This window comes from Acomys russatus, chromosome 17 (assembly GCF_903995435.1).
Source record: "Acomys russatus chromosome 17, mAcoRus1.1, whole genome shotgun sequence".
Lineage (NCBI taxonomy): Eukaryota > Metazoa > Chordata > Mammalia > Rodentia > Muridae > Acomys > Acomys russatus.
This window is the reverse complement of record NC_067153.1, coordinates 44,915,011-44,937,204: the sequence shown is the minus strand read 5'-3', so window position 1 is coordinate 44,937,204 and position 22,194 is coordinate 44,915,011. Positions and strand designations below refer to the sequence as shown.

At 50.6% G+C, this 22,194-nt stretch overlaps 2 protein-coding genes across 2 annotated transcripts in view; both read right to left on the bottom strand.

The window, feature by feature from the left end:
- Window positions 1-922: 922 nt before the first annotated feature.
- Ccdc134 (coiled-coil domain containing 134) lies at window positions 923-9,148 on the bottom strand. Its single transcript, XM_051160061.1, has 6 exons — window positions 8,883-9,148; window positions 7,816-7,937; window positions 7,555-7,639; window positions 4,625-4,806; window positions 4,278-4,349; window positions 923-1,518 (listed from the first exon to the last, which is right to left on the bottom strand). Exons 1-6 carry the CDS (start codon window positions 8,983-8,985, stop codon window positions 1,393-1,395), a joined length of 690 nt encoding a protein of 229 aa, XP_051016018.1. The 5' UTR covers window positions 8,986-9,148; the 3' UTR covers window positions 923-1,392.
- A 2,566-nt stretch (window positions 9,149-11,714) lies between these two features.
- Mei1 (meiotic double-stranded break formation protein 1) overlaps window positions 11,715-22,194 on the bottom strand; it is a 51,895-nt gene continuing 41,415 nt past the window's right edge. The window contains exons 23-31 of the mRNA XM_051160043.1: window positions 20,983-21,093; window positions 20,337-20,497; window positions 17,649-17,730; window positions 17,310-17,485; window positions 15,138-15,219; window positions 14,268-14,374; window positions 13,027-13,158; window positions 12,569-12,681; window positions 11,715-11,867 (exon numbers count right to left, since the gene is read on the bottom strand). Coding sequence (XP_051016000.1) covers window positions 11,822-11,867; window positions 12,569-12,681; window positions 13,027-13,158; window positions 14,268-14,374; window positions 15,138-15,219; window positions 17,310-17,485; window positions 17,649-17,730; window positions 20,337-20,497; window positions 20,983-21,093 — 1,010 coding nt within the window. The 3' untranslated portion in view covers window positions 11,715-11,821. The remainder of the gene's footprint in view (window positions 11,868-12,568; window positions 12,682-13,026; window positions 13,159-14,267; window positions 14,375-15,137; window positions 15,220-17,309; window positions 17,486-17,648; window positions 17,731-20,336; window positions 20,498-20,982; window positions 21,094-22,194) is intronic.

Here is a 22,194-nt window from a genome sequence, read left to right as displayed (position 1 = left end):
GGGTAGCTCTTCTGCCCATCAGGAGAGACAGCTTCTCCAGCCCTCCTCCCAACTTCTGATCCTCATATTTTCCTGGCTGACTGTTGGGAGGCAGGCTTTGCTAGGACCTTCCATGAAGCCTCCCATACCTGGCTTCCTTTTGCTAACCTGGCCAGAGGAAAAGCCAAAAAAGAAGTTTAGAGCTTGGCATGGGACCCAGACATCATCACATTTATTTCAGCAATGAAGGCACAGGAGAGGGAAGGCGGAGAACAGCCAGGGCAGTCAGGCTAGGACTCAGGTCTCACCTGAGCTCGTCAGCAACAAGCTTACTTTAAGGCAGGGGTAAGGCTGGGTGTGATGGGCATCTCCATGCCATTGGGCGGTATGTTTTGGCTTGGCAAGATCAAAGAGGTGACACTGTAATCTCAATAGAGCCACGGCAGCCACCTGCCTTGGGACTCAGAGACACCAGGCTGCCCCTCTGAGGGCTTAGCTCTTTCCTGTGGCCACAGAACTCTGCTTGAGCCCCGAACTGGGAAGCCCACTGTCTGGTCAATCCTGCTATAGTAGCCCCATTACAGAACACAGTCTCCTGCAACCTGTCCCACACACAGGCAGTATCTTTTAGCAGCAAAGAGAACCAGCTGGTTGTCTCCTGACCCAGCTCAATGACTGTCCCCAGTTATCTGAGAATAGAGATCATGTTCTTTTAAGGTCTCCGTGAAATAAACACCCTCTCAGGACACTTCTGGTTCCCTCTCCAAACTGGTCTCTTATTAGGTCAGCAGTGAGTAAGTGAGTGAGAGGCCTAACCTAGCTCTTTCTTCTCTGCAGTGCAGAGGACAGGGGCTCCCTCCTGATAAGACAGAAACAAACACACTCCACGATGGTCCTGACATCTCCAAAACTCCTGCTGCCTTTACAGCCTCCGTACCATCCTTGGTGAGGGCAGTGGATTTGCTGACTTTAGTGTTACTCTGCAGAGAGGTGGGTGGTGACAGGCAGCCCAGGAACAGTGAGGTAGGCTATAAGCACGGCACCTTCACCTGTAACCCAAAGCCTGGTTCTGGTGCTTCCTCGTGAAGGGCAGCAGCTGGTCTGCAGCCCTCACCAAGAGGATCCAGGCCAGGAGTTCCTTTAGCCATCCTCCCTAAGCAGCCTCCCTGCAGGGTCCTGTCTGCAGAACAGTGTCCTCTCAAGGACCCCTTGGTGTGCCCTAAGATCCCGGAAGCTCAGTCTTTTTGGCCAGGTCTCAGACCCGGCTTCTGAGGACCTAGCAAATGTAGGGTCCCCATCTAGAAGTGGCCTGTGCTCACCATGGCGCTTGATGGTGCTATACCACAGCTGCAAGGTTGCTGCCTCTTCTGACTGGCCTCTCGCTGACCTCTTAGGCCCCACACTGCTCCAGGGCTACAACTCAGACTTTGATCTTGAGATTCTTGGGCCTTTTCGGATCTCTTTCCGCTTCTCCTCCTTTTTCCGGCGTTTTTCTTCTTCTTTCAAAGCCTTCTGGAAAGGGTCGGTGCTAGGAATGAACTGGGGTGAGCAGAGTAATTGAATTTAGTTCAGGGTAGCAAAGTTCATATGGAAGGCCTTGCCCTTGGGGAACCCCAGGCGAGGAACCAGATGAAAGGGCTCAGGAAACCCACTGACTGCGTCATGAATATTCAGGAGCTTGACAAGCAATCAGGGAAGATGGAGATTCCAGGCATGTGGACAGGTGCCAGCCAAGGTGTGAACCAGAAAACAAATACTCTCTTCCAGGAAGAGGAAACTGTGTGGTTCTTGGAACACCTGCCTGACACACCCTTCAGGAAGGAAACTAGGTATCCTAGACAACGGATGCTGCCACTAAGGAACAAGGAACAGTGACCACCAGGAGAGGGAGCAAACAGGAGCAAAGTTGCTAGCATGAGCAAGAAGTGAGAGATGGGGATGCAGGCAAGCAGAGATGGGCAGGTGACAAGGAACTGGGGTAACTTCAATCCTGGGTCCCCACTCTTCTCCCTCCATCCTTTCCCCGCAGTCTCACCTAACCCACAGCTTCTGTTGGACTCTGCAATCAATTAACTACCAAACTTGCATCTCGATGTCTGTTTGTAGCAGTTCCCATGGCTACACTCCTGCAGGCCTTTGCACATGCTGTGGCCCAGGCCCAGAATGCTCTTTCCAGGCCTCTCTGTCGTGTGTCATTTGCTCCATCTCTGCTACCACTGCCCTGGGGACCTCTTCTGTGGCTGCCTCTTCACTGACACCCTCTTTTCAGTTTTGTACTAATTTATTCTTGTGCTTCTCCTTTGAGGCCACCTACTTTGTGCCTGTCACCTATGACAGCATGGTTCATGAAGATGGAATGTTGGCACTGGGGGTTGTGCTCCACATGTCCCAAATGTCCCAAGCACAGGGCCCCCATGCTTCTCAACAGCACTCAGTGCACATTTTTGACAAAATGAATAAATGAGCTCATAGAATATGAAGCGCAAAGTATTCAGAAGTCAGGTTGTGAAATATGTCCCTTTATATATTCTTAGAACGAAATTGACTAACCTGTGATCGTGGTAGGAGTTAAAAACAAGCTAAGAGTGCCACCTTGTGGCATGTCCTACTTGCCATGTAAGTAGTCCATGCTTCTGAAAAAATAGGAGGAAGTCCCAAGACTTCCATAGAGAGATGGCCTGTTCAGGTCACAAAGTGGAATGCCTAACAAACTAGGACAAATCCACCCAGGCATCCCATCACCTCCCAGATAACTACCATTCTTAGCTCTTAAAGACAAGACTTCTCACTGAGGCTGCTGGAGGTGGAGGTCCATGCTGAACCTAAAGTAGTGGGCAGGCTGGGGGGAGTGGGAACCGATCAGGGCCATCCCCAGCAACAAAAGGAAATTACACTGCTCTGATGGTCACATCTAAGAGCATAATATGGTAACGTTACACTTCTGCCCCACCCTCCTTGCAGAAATTAAGCATCTCCCTAGGTGCTCCCTAAGACTTAAGCCCTGTGTGGTAGAGCCAGGGACCCCAAGAACATGAAAGCTGCAGTCAGTTCTGTGAGATGACCTCATCCTAGACTCAGAAGAGCCGGGGAAGGTGGCTCATGTCTGAGATTGCAGCACACAGAAGGCTAAGCAGGGATGTGGAGGGTTTAAGGTTGACCTGGGTTACAGAGTAAAATGGTCTCAAAACTCACACCAATAATCAAAAAAACAATATATATGACGGCAGCTCAAAAAATGACACAAAACGAAGTGAATGGATTTGGTCATTGCCTGGTCAGCTCAGTCAAGGCAGAGGCTACGGAGCAAGCAACTTGTGATGGTGCTGGGCACCCTCCTCTGTTCTCTCTGAGTACACTAACAATGCAAAACTTGATTGGTTGGTCTTATTTTTGTTTTGTCTTAAGGCAGTTTTAGTCCAGGGTAGCCTCAGATTCCCTCCACACCCAGAGTAGCCTCTTGCTGCAGCCTCCCGAGTGCCGGGGTTACAAGCAGGCACCACCCACCTCCCCTCTGGCAACCCTTTACCCTGGACAAAGCACACATCTGTTTAATTCACTATGAAGAAAGATGTCAAGCTTCCCAAGCACGGTGGTGTGCAGTGTAATGCAAACGCATGGCACGCACAGCATCTGCCTGGCCCTTCCCTGTAAGGACCTGGAAGAAGGGGATGCGAGACAGCAGGCCCACCAGTCTAGCTGCTCCCTCAGCTGCACTCAGACCGTGCACGGCCTGCCAGCATCTACACAGTAGCAGGTGCTTTGTCAGCCTGCAAGCAGGTATACCCTTAGCCCTGTCACAGATGCAGCGCCCCTCTACACAGGCGTCAGCTGTGATCTGAAGAGTCCTACTTTCCCAGTGAGAGGAGGGCCTTTCCCTCCTGTCCTCCTTGGCCCCACCCTGCTCCCTCTGATCCCTTCCTCCCTGTATGTGTCACCATCTGTCTCCTCCAACTGCAGCTGTTAGCCCCCAGAGCCAATTTTAGAACTCTACATTGAGGGTGTGTGTGGGAGTGAGGACAGAAGCCCCAGCGTACCCGTGTCAGAAGCTTCAAGCAGGAAGAGCGTGATCGAGCCTCGCCTGGTCACCGACACTCACAACTTGGGGTACTATTGTGCAATGAGATGAAGATGTTCTTAGCCTCAGGAATCCCCCCAACCTCTACCTGACTCCCCACTGTGCTGCACATTCAGTGAACAGCTGAATCAGTAGGCCACGTGGTTCCGAGTCTAAAGCTCTCGCTGCAGACCCCAGGCCCTAACCTCCACAGACCCAGCCTCCCAGGCCCCCAGCAGCTCACCTCCGTCCGGTCTACTTTAAATGGGTTCTGGAAGTCAGAGTCTTTCTCACTGATACCCAGCTCCTGAGCCATCTGTGGATGAAAAAGGTAGTCATCCTCTTCTGCTCCCTGACTACCAGAGAGCCATTCCCACCACCTCAGAGCCTGGGCAGATGTGGGCCAGAAACAATCCCTAGGGATCCTCCAAGCCAGAAAATAATCCCTTGAAATTAGGCCTCCATGACCCAAAGTGCCCTGACACTCACAGAAAACATAGCTGTGGATAAGTGACAGGGCCAATGGCAGAGAGATATGAGGCTCCCAGGCCAGCACCTGACAGGGCTCCCAGCCCTCTTACCAGTCCTTACCAAGTTGAGGATGGGTGAGTGGGGTCCCTGGTCAAAGACACCTGTCTGATTGCAGAAGCTGATGCCCCAGCGGATGAGGAGGTTCCAGTTGGAATTATGGTCGAAGTAGTGGTGTACGATCTTTGGAAAGCGCAGCACCACATCACCAAAGAAGGCCGTGTTCTCCACCACGTGGGAGAAAGCTGACAAGAGGGTCTTAGTGGTTATCAGGGTAGCTGCTCTTTTCCTCTTGTCCACCTGGCCAGCACCAGACCCCCTCCAGGAATGGAGGCATCTACTAAAACCACCAATCAGAGAAGGGAGCAGCAGCCATGGCTCACAGGCTGCTCTGCGCATGTGCACTGCGCACTAGGTCTTATCTCGAGTTCCTGTTCTACAGAGTGTGTTGGTTAGGGGGTTTTGTTTTGTTTGCTATTGGGTTATTTTCAATTTGACATAAGCTAGAGTCATCTGGGAAGAGGGATCCTCAATCAAGGAAGTGTTTCCATCAGACTGCTCTGTGGCCATACCCATGGGGCATTTTCTTATAGATGATTAATGTGGGAGGACCCAGCTCATGTGGAATGGGCCGCCCTGAGCTTATACGAGAAAGCAGGCTGAGCAAATCATGCGGACCAAGCCAGTAAGCGGCACTCCTCCATGGTCAGTTCCTGCCTTGGCTTCCCTCAGTGATGGGCTCTCTCCCCAAACCCTATGTATTATAATCCCTATAATCTCTTTCCTTTTGCTTTTGGTCAAGGTGTTTAATCACAGGAACAGGAAGCAAACCTGGACACAGCTAGGAAACTGAGGCTCGGGAGCTACTGAGTGTCAAACCCAGCCTGCAAGCCTGGGGTGCGTGCTCAAACTCACAACCTACAGCTTAGAAGACTCATTTGTGAAAGTCAGGCACAGTAGTGCACTGGGTAGTACAAAGCCAAGGTTTAGGAGTTCATGAGGCTAGCCTGGGCTACATAAAACCCTCAGTATTCCTTTGCTTTGAAAAGATTCATTTACTTTGAGGATCAGAGGTTAGCAGTTTTTGCAGAGGCCAACTCCCTAGACATGGAGCCCAGTGTCCAAAGCTGTGTCTCATTGTTAACTCTCTGTGCGGAGTCATTTCTGTCAGGATGGCCAGCAAAAAGGTCAGACTTGTAATGTTTGTGTTTAAAATATTCTTTCCAGTTGGGCAGTGGTGGCATACACCTTTAATCCCAGCATTTGGGAGACAGAAGCAGGTGACCTGATTTCAAGGGCAGTTTGTGTGTGTGTGTGTGTGTGTGTGTGTGTGTGTGTTTGTGTGTGTGTGTGTATGTATTCTTCTCATTTAGTTTTGTTTCTTTTTCGCTTTACAGAGCCTCATGTAGTCCAAGTGGGACTGGCTCTTATTGTGTAACCAAGGATAACTCTGAACTCCTGACCCTGCCTCTACCTCCCAAGTGTTGGAATTACAGGTGTGTGCTGCTGTAACTAGCTTTAATTTTCTATAAAGTGTTTATTCTCTTTTTATAGTGTCATTTTATGACCAAAGGCTAACTTAAAACTCTATGTAGCTCAGGTTAGGCCTGAATTCATGAATTACAGGGGTGCGCCACCATTCCTGGCTTATTTTGAAATCATCTAGACTTATTTACTATAGCACAAAACTCTTGCGTGCTGGTCCTTCTAATGCTATACTCTTCCGCCACTATACCTAAAGCAGGAAATTCACGGCAATACATTAGCTTACATACGGCTATTTGGCATTTCAACTGTGTCAGTTTTCCCACTGAGGTCCTTCCTCTAATGAGGTCAACAGGTCACCCTGGGCTAGTGTGTTCACTCCAGTGACCAGCCCCCTAGGCTGGTATCTTCAATCCTAGACAGCCCTGCACAGCACTGGCTGGGCATCACAGGGAGGCAGATCTGTCAGACCGGCACGTGGGCTGGGACTTCAGAATAACCTTGATGCTCAGAAAGCTTAAAAGAGCCCGTTTGGTTCAGAGAAGAGTCAAAGCAAATGCCATGTCCTCCTTCAACAGGCACAAGGGGTGACACCTTTAAAAGGTCATTATTCATCCACATGAGTTGTCCCTCCTCTCCGCAACTCTTAAGAACTGTCACTGGGGGCTGGAGAGATGGCTCAGAGGTTAAGAGCATTGACTGCTCTTCCAGAGGTCCTGAGTTCAAGTCCCAGAAACCACATGGTGGCTCACAACCATCTATAATGTGATCTGATGCCCTCTTCTGGCCCACAGGTATATATGCAGGTAGAGCACTGTATACATAATAACAAATAAATAAATCTTAAAAAAAAAAAAGAACTGTCACAGCTAATCTGTGACTGGTTAGACCAGGCCGATAATCGTACTCCCAGCACTCCGAGAGACAGATCTCAATGCATTTGAGGCCAGCCTGGTCTACATAGCAAGTTCTAGGTTACATGGTGAGAAAACACAAATATGTGATGTTAGTGGGCATGAGGGGGGACTACCACTGAAGAGGAGTTCTTGCAAGAGGGGACAGAGGGACATGAGACATCCCTCCGTCTTACTTGTTTTTCTCGCCTTGTCTGAAAGGAGATGTAAGGAGTTTGGGGCCTTTACTATAGCAGCAAAGCGGCTGGCAATCTCCCTTGGGCTCAGCCATTTGACAGGCTTCGGTCATTTCTCCTTCAAATGGGAGCAATCCCCGTTTGCCTTCCCTCCCAGTGACTGATAGTCTCTGGGCCCGTCCCTTGGAGTGGTGGCAGGCAGAGACTCTTCTCTAGGTCCCCTGTCCTAAGCACACACAACAACATGAAGGAATGCGTGCTAAGGACAGAGAAACAGGTTCTGAACCCCAGAAATGCTTATAGAGAAGCACAGGCTAGGCCCTTATCCACCGCAGGCCACCTACTTAGAGATCACAACAAGGATATTCCAAGGGGACAGAGAATGACCCGCCCCGGGGTGGCAGGGAGGCGACCATACCATCCTTCAGCTTCTCATCCTGGGGGAAGGGCCCGTCTGGGAGCACCTCAGCAGCAACGAGCACTGTCCGGGAGTCCTCCAGCACCTGCAGGAATGCCATCTCAGCTATGGCTCTGTAGCCCCGTTTACCTGAATGCCCCTCCACGTCTTCTACCCACACAGTCCAGTCGTCACTGGACACCATGCCCTTGGAGAACTCCCACTCATCCATCCATGCTCAAAGCCCTGTCTTGCGGCGAGCGGCCGTGCTCCCTGACAAACCTTAAAGAGTCCCTTGAGCATGACGTCAAGGATCTTGTACTGCTGGTGGATGTCGTCCAGCTGCGCCAGGTTCTTCAGCGCCAACAGCTGCTCTCGCCGCTTCACCTCAAACATCTTCTTGTCTGAGCAACGTTAAGGAACTGGCACAAATACCCCGCCCGGACAGTACAGCGGGCCCGTTCCCTAGCCTGGGCCACTAACAAGCCTTGGATGGCCGCCGCTGGGACGCCCCTGGGAAGGGATGGACTGCCTGAGAAGCTTACAGGTAAAACACCCGTACAGTGTGGAGCATGTCTCCAGCTCTCAGAAGCTCCACACACAGAAGAGGCCAAGCCCAGCACTCCAAGACCTGGCACCTGCCCTCCCATCTTGTGTCTTCCTGTCATCTCTCACAATCGTCCATGGCTCCAGAACCTCCAGCAACCTGCTTACACGGTAACCTCGGCCTGACGGGCCCCAACCATTATCCTGGACTTTCTATCCTCACGACGGTAGGTAGTACACTGTTTCTCCCAAGGTCTGGCTGTCCGCTGCCATGTTTCCCACCATGACGATGGAAGACTAACCCTCTGAAACTGTAAGCCAGCCCGAAATCAAGGGCTTTCTTTTATAAAGGGCCTTGGCCATAGTTTCTCTTGGAAGCAACAGATACACATACTTTCTCCTTCTGGCTGTATGAACGCATCAAAACCAGGGATGCTCTGGTCTCACCTTTGTTTTGCCAGGGCATGGTTCAGAGGTCCAGGGTCAACATGAGCTAGTAGTCCAAAGTTCTGGAGGTCCTGCCTGGGGGTCTTGCCAGGCAGGTGCTACACACCTACATTCCTAAGCCTTCGCAGATCTGAGAGATGGGCCTAAACTTCAGTGAACATCTAGGGGAACAGGCTCAGAGAAAAATGACTCGCTCACGAGTCACACCTGGACAGAGTGCATTTCCTCCTTTCTTGTACTCTTATCAACTCTGCTTGTCCCTGGAATTCCCCCAAGGACTTATGGGCACATAGAGATCTCATTTACCAGCCCTTCAAAGACAGTTCATTCATCCGACTCACGCCCCACAGAGATACAGATCTTGAGGCCTGGGTCCACACTGGTCTTTACGGTGCCTGTGACTTCCATCCCAGACAACAGTAGGACCAAGAAGGCTGCCAGGAACTGAAGAAGGTCCATGTCTCGACACTCTGGAGCTAGAGGCGGAACCCAAAGAAGGCGAGTTCAGTTAAAAAGCAACCTCTGCAGATATGGCCCAGCCTTCAAATACCAAGAGTCCAGCTTTGGGGAGCCCTGAAGAGCTGGCCAGGGCTGGTGACTGGCAGGCACACCACAGGGGCTTATAGGAAGCGGGAGAAAGAAAAGGAAGAGATGTCAACAATGCTCACAGCACTGGATAGAGAGGAAGGCAAGAGAGGTGGGAGTCTTGACCACATCTGCCTTCGCTATTGGGCAAGTGGGCCGGCTCTCTAAACCACAGCGTCCTTACCTGTAAAACAGGGTGTAGGAGAGCCCTTTCCTGACGCAGAGAGGCAGATACAGATGATGTAAGCGGCTGGTCAGCAGGATTCCTCTGACATCCCTGTTCTAGCCTCCTAGGGGGGTATCAGCCAAGGATTCTCAGGCAGTAAGAAAGACAAGTGTGGCTTCCCTTTCTTCTCCAACTTCTTCTGACATCAGAAAGAAACAAGGGACACAGGGCAGGAAGGGAGGCAAGACAGGAAGGGAGGCAGGGCAGTCTCGGAGATCAGCACCCATTTGCTTGGGAACCACAGGAGCCACGTGCAACACCTGTTCCTGTCCCACTGACAGCCCACAGGAACTGATTAAGTACTGTTCCAGGCAGTTCTAGAGCCGGGAGCACACATCCAGTAAGTATGGCAAGCCAGACTCCCTAAACTTGTCCTTCATCCCTTGCACAGGTAAGAGACAATCAACAAATGTACAAGCAAAAAGGCGGGCATGGTGGCCCACGCCTTTAGTCCCAGCACTTGAGAGGCAGAGACAGGCGGGTCACTCTGTGTTCGAGGCCAGCCTGGTCTACAAAGCGAGTCCAGGACAGCCAAGGCTACACAGAGACCCTGTCTCAAACAAACAAACAAACAAACAAACAAACCCCAAATGTACAAGTATAAAAGGGTAAGGCAGGACTGGGTAGATTCAGTTGGTAAAGTCGGAAGCCTACATCTATGTACAAGCTGGGTACTGCACATGCTTGAGTGGAAATTGAGGGAACCAAAAAAAAAAAAAAAAAAAAAAAAAAAAAAAAGTGACTGTTCAAGAGTCTCATAGCTGTAGTGCAGTCTCTAATACAGTCCCTGAACAGCACAGGGCTCCTCATATCAAAGCTGGCCACACCTCACCCCAGAATTTGAGATGCTGGGGGAGAAACCCTTAAGAGAAGCTCTGCGCCTCTTAGATGGCACAGCCTTAGCCTAGAGAAGGACTCCAAGATCACCTCGGACCCTCCACCTTCCGCCTCACGTTCCAGAACCCAAGGGAACCTGAACCAGACCACAGCAAAACTTAGGGAGAAAAAAATTTACCAGACAACCAAAGATAAGCTCTAGCAGGGCAAACGTGAGGAAGGAAAGAAGCGGATCGGGTGGACAGGTCTGGTGTTCTTTACTATATGTAACTTTACTTTTCGGCTTCTAAATCTCGCCTCTGTCCGGAGCGTCTTAAGGGTCAGCTGCCTTGAGGCTTCCGAGCCCTTCTGGGTGGTATCCGAGTCCCGAAACCCGCACGTAGTGAGGGGGACTCCGTACTCCCCTCTCAAGAAACCTACACTACAGCCCGGCACCCCCGCCACCACCTACCCGGGCCGGCGGTGCAAGGAGGAAAGAGCAGCCCCTCGGCTTGCAGCTCAGCTCCCGGAAGCACCAAGTCCGGCAGGGCGCCGAACTCTAGAGCACCTGGCCTGCCGCGCTAGGCGACCCACGAGCTACCGCCCCGCCCACCGCGCTGCTCCCGACCAATGAGAACAGGCCGCGACCGGCCGCGCTCCGCTGACTTCATTTCCGGCCCCGCCCCTCCTGGGCTCTGGCGCTAGTCGGCTGCAGTTGTCAGCTCCGGCATGGTGGGTCCTGCGACGCGCTGATCTCGCTTTCGTCCAGTTGGAGGAAGCTAAGCTGCCCGCGAGGACTTTTCCCTGCTTAAAGCGCGTCAGCAAACCCCGGCCCGAAACCCTGGCTACCCCGGCGCTTTGAGCGCGGTGCCTGACGTCTCATGAGTCCATTTTAAACCGCAGTTCGCAAGATCCGAAGAACTTTTTAAGGAACCTAGCATAACTTTACTTTTCCCTCCAAGCAACTAATTTCTTAACTAGAGCTCTCCGTTTATTCTTACGTCTTCAGTCTTGCTCGGGCGTGGGGGTTGGGGGGTTGTCAGGGATTGGGGTTGCCAGGACAGCTATATCCGGGGAAGACAGGAACAGATGTGGGCAGAGGTGTCTGCCAGCAGCCAGCGACAGTAAAGGTTAAATGAGCACTGCCCATGTGGGTATAGAAAAGGGCTTTGAGAGAGCTGGCTTGAGCAAGGGGAGCTGAGGCAGGTTTGCTCAGTGAGGCCGACTGAGGGTTTGATTTTTCTCTGCCTCAGATTTATAGCTCTCCTCATGTCCACCTGAGGTGAAGTGCCTCTCAAAGTTCCAACCACAAGGCCTATCTCTGCCCTCCCAGCTCGGGGCCTCCGTGTGTTCCCTATGTTACAATTACCGTGAGGCACTCTGCACGCGCTCCTTAACCGATGTCAAGCTCCACTCTGCCTCCCTCCGTCGTTTGCTGAAATAAGCAACTGACTAGCTGAGGGACAAGGTGCAGAAAGACGAGCTCAGAGTGAAAGCCCACACGGGGATGTAAAGGCATCGCTTTATTTCCGGATTCCATTTCCACCGTGGAGTAAAAATGGCTCCAGACGAAGGACTGAGATTGTCATTTTCCCCTCAACAATTATGTCCTGAATTAAGTCTACAGGTCTCAGTTGTTTCTGTTTCTGGGCCTTTATGTCCTAAGGCTCAGTCTCTGATGTGGGACAGGGAAACAGACACACCTCCAAGGCAGCTGGTGTGAAACATGAGAGGAGAATAGGAGAGAAATGGAGCCAAAGTACCCTTGTGCTTTTGGGAATATCACACTTCCGGAACCCCCAAAGGACAAGAATGGTCAGATAATAGCATGGATGCCTCTTCATCCCCCCCCCCTTTTTTTTTTTTTTTTTTTTTTGAGACAGGGTCTCTCTGCGTAGCCTTGGCTGTCCTACACTTGCTTTGTAAACCAGGCTGGCCTCGAACTCACAGTGATCCTCTTGCCTCTGCCTCCCGAGTGCTGGGATTAAAGGCGTGCACCACCATGCCCAGCAAACATGGATGCTTCTATAATAGGTGTCGGGGATTCCAAAATTGGGACCAAGTCGTTGCTATACAACTGGGAACTATTTCATAAAAGGAGAAGGGATAGCCAGGGAAGCGGTCATGAGGGATGAGGACCATTCCTCCTCCACACACGGGCACTATAATGTCCTCAGCACAACCTAGGAAACAGGCTGTTTCCTGTCCTGGCCACCAGGACAGCCCGGACTTTATTCTCAGCTTTCTGGGTGCTGCTACCATGCTGTGTGCTCTCATGACTGCTAAGAAACCCCGGGCTTTCTCGGGGATTTACCAATCACCATCCCTCCCTACTTGGGCTGGGAATGATGCTACAGCCTTTGTGGTCTTGGTGATACTGCCCAGGCTAAAGGCCCCAGATGCAAGGAAGGATACAGCATGTCTTGAAGGGGTGGCTGGGCTGGAAAGGTGCCGGAGCAAAGGCCCGCCAAGGAGGCCTGCAAGGTCTGGATTGTACTGTGGTCAGTCAGGAGGCCCATGCTCTGGACCTGGAGAAGGGACAAGAAAGTCAGGCCTTTTTTGTTGTTGTTGTTTTTGTTTTTTGAGACAGGGTTTCTCTGTGTAGCCTTGACTGTCCTGGACTCGCTTTGCAGACCAGGCTGGCCTTTAACTCACAGCGATCTGCCTCTTCCCCCCCCCCCCCCCCCCCCCGCCCCGAGTGCTGGGATTACAAGTGTGCACCACCACCACACCTGGCTAAATCAGGCCTTCTTCAACTGTCCCCACCTCCCATACTCTTGGCTTCCCAATGGCTTCGGTGGACAGTTTCCACTCTCCACAGATGGCCTTTAGGGCCTGGCCTCTCAGCTGCATAGAATCCCCTTTGCACTCACCTGCAGGAGGAAGCCATGCAGAGCCCGCAGCGTATCAATGGAGAGAACTGACAGGTCAGCCAAAGCTGCACTTCGCAAAATAAGGCCCACCTCTTCACAAGAGAGGACACTGCTGCTCCGGTACTGCACGAACTAGCCCAGGAATAAGAGCCCAAATGTCCATTATTAGAGGAGGTGCCATTTTCTGTGAGCTGTTGTACCCAGCGCTGAGCTGGGAATACCATTCTAGGGGCAGGAACCCTGCTATGAGGCTCTTTGTTGGTGAGAATGGATGGGCTTGTCTTGCCAGAGGGAAAGGGCAAATGAGGTGGCCGGAGACCCTGAGAGCTGGCCGCAGTGACTTCACCAGGCTCCCTCCTCCCCAAGCCTCGCACGGCAAACTCGTGGTCAGGACGAACCGTGTATGTTCTGGAACCTCCCTTTGTGCTCTTGACCCTGCTACCCTCTTCATCTCCTACAACACGTCAACACGTCTCTGCCCGTCTTTTTAACCCTTCAAGCCTGGGCTTAAACAGTACCTACATGTCACAAAAGCAGTTACTTTCTTCTGGTTTTGGGGGGGGGGGTTGGTGATTTTTTGTTAGTTTGGTTTGGTTTTTGTTTTGGTTTGGTTTGGTTTGGGGTTTTTTTGTTGTTGTTGTTGTTTTTCTTTTTGTTTGTTTGTTTTTTGGAGACAGGGTTTCTCTGCATAGCCCTGGCTATCCTGGACTTACTCTATAGACCAAGCTGGCCTGGGACTCACAAAGATCCTCCTGCCTCTGCCTCCTGAGTACTGGGCTTAAAGGTGTGCAACACCACGCCCGGCCCTCCTCTGTTTTTTCACACCAACCTCTAATGCAAGTGAGCTTCAATGTCATCCCCGAGCTTGCTCTTTTGTTGTTTATTCAATAAGAATTATTGTGTACCAAGCACTCTATCATCTGTTTCCTTGCTTTTCTCCTTTTCTACAATGAGGGACCTTTGGAAGCAGAGCATGTGGCTCATGAACAGCCTCGGAACCTAGGCCTGCCCTATGGCAACAGGCCCTGGCCACTGATTCATGAAATAAGAGTAAACATGTCCTACCAATAGGTGTAGCTGTTTACAGGAAAGCCCTGGGCAGGTCTCTTGTAGGGTAAAGGCCACCCACCCCCTCTGCTCTTTGAAAATTAGGGTCACCTAAAATACCATCACGTTTTGGACTTCTTTAGCAACACCCAGCTGATGTCTTCCAACCATAGAACTATCCTTTCTGCACTTACCACAGTCATAAGTCTCAGAATCTCGGGTCTGAGGAAGACGTTCTCTCCAGCATCCAAGAGGGTGAACAGCAAGAACCGATTCCAGGGCTGGGAAGCCACATGGAGTGCTGCAAGAAACATTGGTCCTCTGGTGTTAATGCTGTTCTTCCAGAGACCAAGGAGCATGCCCAAGAGGAGCTTCTCCTATTGGCTTAAAAAAAGGGCGGTGGGACTGGAGAGATGGCTCAGAGGTTAAGAGCACTGGCTGTTCGACCAAAGGTCCCGAGTTCAATTCCCAGCAACCACATGGTGGCTCATGGCCATCTGTAATGAGTTCTGGTGCCCTTTTCTGGCCTGTTGGTTCACATGAAGGCAGAACATTGTATACATAATAAATAAGTCTTTTTTAAAAAAAGACAGTGGGGGTGGGAGGCTTCTCAGCTGCAGGCAGGAAGTCAGACAGGCTGAGTTTATGAGGTCTCTTGCTTGGACTTGTATCAGCCCATATGGACTCTCAGTGAAAGTCTCTCCCATGACTACAAGAGGTAGGCAACCGCTACTTAAGAGCTCTGTGACCGGGGCTGGAGAGATGAGATTAAGAACACTGTCTGTTCTTCCAAAGGTCCTGAGTTCAACCACATGGTGGCTCATGACCATCTATAATGAGACCCGGTGCCCTCTTCTGGCCTGTACGCATACATGCAGAACACCATACATAATAAACAAACAAACAAACAGGAGCTCTGTGACCATGGTTAGGAAGCTCATGCAAACACTCTGGTCCTCGGTGCCCACATCTGTGTTGTCAAACCCCTGGGGCAGTAATATAGCAATGGCTGATTCCCTTCAATCTTGATCATGAGAAAATGAGAGAATAGAGACGGTGTGTACCAATGTCTGGGCTCCTGGCATGCAGGTAGACGAGCAAGGCTTCCAGACAGCCTATACAGGCTTGAGATAAGAGAGGGTCTTTCTGAAAGAAAAGAAACAACAGTAAAAGCAAAAATAGAAGTAGGGTCAGGATTTTGTTTGCTTTTGTGAGTCAGGATCTCATGTAGTCAGGCTGGCCTCAAACTCGTAAGATCACCATCATCATCATCTCATCATCATATATCTACTTTTTTTTTTTTTTTTGGTTTTTCGAGACAGGGTTTCTCTATGTAGCCTTGGCCATCCTGCATCCTGGACTCACTTTGTAGACCAGGCTGACCTCGAACTCACAACAATCCGCCTGCCTCTGCCTCCCGAGTGCTGGGATTAAAGGTGTGCACTACCACGCCTGGCTGCATGCATTAGGATTCTTTTTTTTATTTTTTATTTTTATTTATTTATTACATATACAGTGCTCAGCCTACATGTGCCTCTGCAGGCCAGAGGAGGGCATCAGATCACATTATAGATAGTTGTAAGCCACCATGTGGTTGCTGGGAATTGAACTCAGGACCTCTCAAAGAGCAGTCAAGTGCTCTTAACCACTCAGCCATCTCTCCAGCCCCCTGCATTAGGATTCTTAACAGTAACAAAATTACAGCTATGAAGTAGCGTTGAAAACAACTTTATAGTTGGGGGGTGTCGCCACGATATGGGGAACTGTATTACGGGGTTGCACTGTTAGGGAAGTTGAGAACTGTTGTGCTAAGCCATCTCTCGAGCGCCTTCTGAAGCTCTTAAAAGGGTCTTCATCTGTGCTCCTTGCTGAACTTCCAGATCAAGGAGTAAGTTCATTCTCACCCTAGATCCCAGCTATATTGTGTCAGGGTGTTCAACAGCAGCAAAGCTGCTACCTGGGACCCAAGAGATTGCTCACTTGCTAATGTGCTGTGTTGAGTTCATTTGACAGAAACCACACAAGCTAGCTGGCTGTGGTAATGTGCTCTTGCACAGTCTCAACGACTGCAAGGTTGGAGACAGGCAGCTCCTCGGGGCTCACTGGCTGGCCAGTCTAGCCCAGTCAGTGAGTCCCAGGCCAGTGCAAGACTCTGCCTCAAAAACAAAGTGGACTAGCCAGGTATGCTGGTGCATATCTTTAATCCCAGCACTTGGGAAACAGGCAGGCAGGCAGATCTGTGGATTTGAGGCCAGCCTGGTCCCCAGAGTGAGTTCCAGGACAGCCAGGGCTACACAGAGAAACCCTGTCTCACAAACAAAACAGTAACAACAATAAAACCTGGGAATATATAGCACCTAAGGAGTGAAGGGTAGGGTTGTTCTCTGGCCTCCACACAGCACACACTCGCACTCATACACACACACACACACACACACACACACACACACACACACACACAGACACGGAGAATGAAATCTGATGCTTTAGTCTAATCTGGTGCCTGCTTTTTTAAAATTTATTTGTTGGTTTTGAGTATGTAGCCCTGGCTGTCCTGGAATTCACTATGTAGGCTAGGATTAAAGGCGTGCGCCACCACCGACCAGCTCTTTTTTTTTTTTTTAAGATTTATTTATTTATTATTATGTATACAGTGTTCTGCTTGTATGTATACCTATACACCAGAAGAGGGCACCAGATCTCATTATAGATGGTTGTGAGCCATCATGTGGTTGCTGGGGACTGTACTCAGGACTTCCAGAAGAGCAGGTAGTGCTCATAACCTCTGAGCCATCTCTCCAGCCCCCATAAAGTTAGTTCATTGTTACTTCATAACTCTAATTTTGCTACTGTTATGAATTGTAATGTGAATACCTGATGTGTGACCCCCTAAAGGGTCTCGAACCACAGGGTGAGAACCACTGCTTTAAACCTTCAGCACCAAAATGGGCCCGCTGAGGTATCCAGCCTTGTGCACTAGGCACCTGGAGCTTCTCCACCTCTCCAGTGTGGAGACAGCCACAGCCAGAACCAGAACTGTAGTGTGCGTGCCAGTCTACGAGACTCCTTTCTGTCTGCTCTGCTCCTCTAGAGATCTCCAACCCAATGATCGTGAACTCCTAACCCTCCTGCCTCCACCTCCCAAATGCCAGGGTTTCGGGTATGTGACACAATGGCTGTTCTGCCATCTTTTCCTGTTGTCCTGAGAACAGAGGCCCACCCAGCAAGAGCCTTACCTGCACCAGAAGGTTCTGGAGCCCGACGAGCAGGGACAGCACTTGTGATGTGCCCAGTGGAGCTAGGACAGTGTCCTCAGGAGTGCACAGTGGTTGACCCCCTGAGGGTACCAAGGCCACCAAGGCAGAGGAAAAGCTTTGCTGCAGGGCTGTCCGCAGGAATCGCAGGATGGCAGCTGGAAACAGGAGATTCCTGACACCTAGTTCCTCCCCTTCCTCATCTTCTCCCCAAGTGGGGGAGCGATGCGGATAAGCAATTACCACCTAGGTGGGTGGTCCTATCTCAGAATCTAGGGGAAAGGATTCCCTCCCCCTTGTACTGGGAAGTCCCTACAGTACCTGACAGCAACGCAGACCTTTTCTTTGGAAAACTGAGAGCCTTCAGCACTTGGTTCAGTTCCACAGATAGCGTCTGATGGACCTGGCAGAGAAGGGGAGGGGAGGGGAGCGTCTAAGCCCAATCAGTGTTCTGGAAACATAGGCAGAAAAGGTCCTGCTCCACCTCCAATTGCATCTTGTTATGTGGAGACAGACAGGGAGGTGACACAGAGCCCTGGAGCCTCACTGACCCAGTTCTGCACCTAGAGAACTAACTCCTTTCTGAAGTCACCTCGGCATCAACAGCCTCCAGGAAGCCTTCCTCGGCCCCACCTGTGGCCCAGTCTCCGGCTCCAGCCACCTAACTCGGAAGACCTAGAGTCCCACAGACCAAATCAAAACCAAGGCTCCAGCCAAGTGTGGCGGCTCACGCCTATCACCCCCTCAGAGAGGAGGATTGTGGGTCTGAGGCCAGTCTGCAATACATAATGAATTGCTATACAAATATAAAGAAAGCCAGCTGGCCAGGCAGTGGTGACACACACCTTTAATCCCAGCACTCGGGAGGCAGAGGCAGGCGGATCGCTGTGAGTTCTAGCCCAGCCTGGTATACAAAGTGAGTCGAGGACAGCCAAGGCTACACAGAGAAACCTTGTCTCAAAAAAAAAAAAAAAAGAAGGGTCAGCTGTTTGGCCTTGGGTAAGTCACTGCATCTGTCTCCTCCTGCCTAGCTTCCTTCATCTCTGAAACAAAACCAGGGCTTCCTGCTTTCCCTCCCTCCTGACTTAGTCTGGTGACTAGCTTAGGAGCAGAATAAGTTAACACAAGTCCTGTGTCCAAACAAGGAGCTAGATTCCAAAGCTGGCCTGTTCCACTCGCCGCCACCACCACGAGTTGAGCTGTCAGAGGGCGGGAGCCACTACTCCACTTGGCTCATAGTCCAGTACAAAAAAATTCCTTAAACATCCTAGACTGGATTAGGGCAGCGGAGCTGGGGCAGAGCCGATCATCTGCTGATGGCCAGGCACAGTCAGAAAGGAGAGGCAGGCTCCACCAGGCTCATCACCACAGAAGTGTGAGTGGCCCAAGCTCCTCACAGAGAAACATAGGGAAGGTTTCTGTTCTCAATCAAGGGTGGGACAGTCGCCCTAGCCTATAAAATCACATTTGGGAGGCAGAGGCAGGAGGATAAGGACTTACAGGCCAGAATCAGCTACAGAGCAAATCTGAGGCCAGCCTGGGCCACATGACACGCTGTCTCAATGAAACAATGGAAATACATAACAGACAGGTATGGTTATATACGTTGGTGGTTAATCCCACCACCATTCTAGGGACAGAGGCAGGTAGATCTCTGAGGTGAAGACCAATCCAATCTGCAACAGCAAGTTCCAGGGCTACCCAGAGGAATCCTGTCTCAACAAATAAATAATAAATAAACAAAAAAGAACCCCAGGCATCACCCTGCAGGGTCTGCCACAGCACATAACTGCTATGGCTTTTCACCACCGTTAACAGTCAAAAAAACCAGATTTCCCCTCTAACAAATGGCCCGTGTGGCCATCGCAAGGTTGGCAGCGCCGCCACGCTGTGTGAACACCACGGAAGTTTAGGGATAGCTTCCATCCATGCGCAACAGCTAGTCTTGGGGGGGCAAAAGACACTCGAATATGAAATAGCCAAGAGTGGGGTTCACACAGGGCGCTGGGATGGCAAGGTCTTTCAGAAGGAAATGAGGTTTTCTGTGTGTATGTCCACTGCTGTCATATTCCCTGCACCCACCTCCAACGGTGACAACGACAGCTAACTACATGTGGCACTTTGCATCTTGCCACTGGGCACTCCAAGGTCACAGCTGGCTCCTGCCTTCTTGTCTAAACCAATCTATTTGCTCGCTCTCTCATTCTAGCCAGCTTATCCCTGAAATACATGTCCCAAGTCCTAAAATTGTGCATTGTTATGCCCTTGCTCATATTGTACTTTCTGCCTAGAGCACCTCTGCCCACTGCCTTTGTGACATACAGTCTTAATTTAAGGCTTTACTTAGTATGCACCTTCCCTAAGGGTTAGACAAATAGTATAGTTTTTTTTTTTTTCTGTGCCAAGAATACAGCCCGACATATAGGTGATCCATTCTGTGGTTTTGTTTATTTGTTTGTTTGTTTTGTTTTGTTTTTGTTTTTTCGAGACAGGTCTCTCTGTGTAGCCTTGGCTGTCCTGGACTCACTTTGTAGACCAGGTTGGCCTCGAACTCAGAGTGATCCACCTACCTCTGCTTCTGAGTGATGGGGGTTAAAGGGGTGTACCACCATGCCTGGCCATTCTGTTTTTGTTGTTGTTTTGTTTTGTTTTTAGTTTTTCAAGACAGGGTTTCTCTGTGTAGCCTTGGCTATCCTGGACTCACTTTGCAGACTAGGCTGTTCTCGAACTCACAGAGATCCTCCTGCTTCTGCCTCCCAAGTGCTGGGATTAAAGGCGTGCGCCACCACACCCAGCTCCATTCTGTGTTTTAAAAGAGTAATTTAAACCAAGCTGTCAACAACCCTGCCTCCCTCGCTTCCCACTTTGTAGGTAAGAAACCCAGAACAGTTAGGTATTTTGCCCAGGTCACACATCTAGTATGCTACAGGACTGGAGACAGAGCTCAGGAGTTCAGCCACTTCTTCCAGTGGGGTCTCATGTCCCAATGACACGGCACTGGATACGAACCTGCAAATTGCCATCGTGCTGCTGCGCAGAGAAGGAGGCTGTAAGCAGCCAGGCAGAGCAGAGCAGTGAAGTCCTGGGAGAGCCTGCTTCTGTCCAGGTGAGGGCCAGCATCTTCTCCAGAAGCTCTATCAAGGCTGTGCTGCTCAGCAGTACAGCAGCAGCTGAGGCAGGAGAGGGGAGGGCACCCATCCAGCTTAGCACCTGAGTACCCAGTAGGGTTCCGAGCTCATAAAACCAAACAAATGAACCACTGAGGCAACCTAAGGAGCCTTGAATGACAGACTATCAGAATCGGGGAGTCACCAGGAGTGGTGGCTCACACCTTTAATCCCAGCACTCAGGAGGCAGAGGCAGGTGGATCGTTGTGAGTTTGAGGCCAGCCATGTCTACAAAGCGAGTCCAGGACAGCCAAGGCTAACACAGAGAGACTCTGTCTAAAACAAAACAAAACAAAAACAAACAAACAAAAACACCCTCCAAAAAACAACAAACAAACAAAAACAAAAAACAAAAAACCAGAATCAGGGAGTCTCTGTCATTGTCAGCCACACACAAACCCCTAGATATTTCTTGAAAAAGAAAAACCCAAAGGCACCAAGAAGCCCTGACATTGGCCTCTTGGGCGACTCTGCCTGGGCCCCTTTACCTCTTTTCTGGCTACAGGGTGTGGTCCGATGAAGACTCCAGTACAAGAAATTGAAGGAGGGCTGCAGGATGTCCGCATCTGCGGGGCTGCACTTCCCGCACAGCTTGCTCACTGCAAGAAACCAGAGTCCGCAGGTAGCTCACGGCACAGCATGGCACGCCACAGTTTAAGCGCCCTTACACTTCACACTGATGCTGGCCCACAGCCCACTGATGTCAGACGCCAGTCTGAAACCATCCTTCAAGCCGATGTGGGAGAAAGGCAGTGACAAACCTGAAGGCATATTTGTTCACACCTTCCCTCTGGACAAGCTACATAAGCAAGCCGCAACCAAATGGCAGTCTGGACGGTGTGAGTTCCCTTGTCACAGGGACCCTCACTGTGCAGAGGTCAGCCTGCCATCTTGGCAGTGACCCTCGTGCCCTAAGAACTTGCAGCCTCTTAACCTATCAGCGAGCAAGCGCCTGCTGCATTCCCAAGGGGGTTCTGTGATGCTGGACGGACATTTTTATGTACTTGCTATCCTCCCTCCTCCATGCCTCCTCCCCCCACCCCCGTTTTAAAGACAAGGTCTCAAGGTTTCTTTCTTTCTTTAAAGGTTTATTTATTACATACACAGTGTTCTGCCTGCATGTGTATGTCCGCAGGCCAGAAGAGGGCACCAGAGCTTACTATAGATGGTTGTTAGCCACCATGTGGTTGCTGGGGATTGAACTCAGGACCTCTGAAGAAGCCGATGGTGCTCTTAACTGCTGAGCCATCTCTCCAGCCCAGTTTTTTTTTTTTTTTTTTCCTTTTTAAAGAAAGCCTTGCTGTATAATCCTCGTTTGACCTTGACTTTAGAGTCTCCGTACCTCACCTCTATATTTCCATGGTTACAGGCAGACACCATAATATCTGGGGTGTTCTCTATTTTTTTTTTTCCAGAGACAGGGTTTCTCAGTGTAGCCTTGGCTGTCCTGGACTCGCTTTGTAGAACAAGCTAGTCTTGATCTCACAACAATCCACCAGCCTCTGCCTCCCAAGTGCGGGGATTAAAGGCGTGCGCTACCACGCCCGGCATGTTGTGTTCTTTATTCTTACATCGCTGCTTTCTGACTAATTTGTCTCCTATCCAGCCACCAGAATTCAGAGCAGAGACTCTAGTGTTGTAGCCTTTCATGAGCTGCATATGCTAGGGTAGGTCTCCTCCTCTTCTTTCTCCTCTACCTT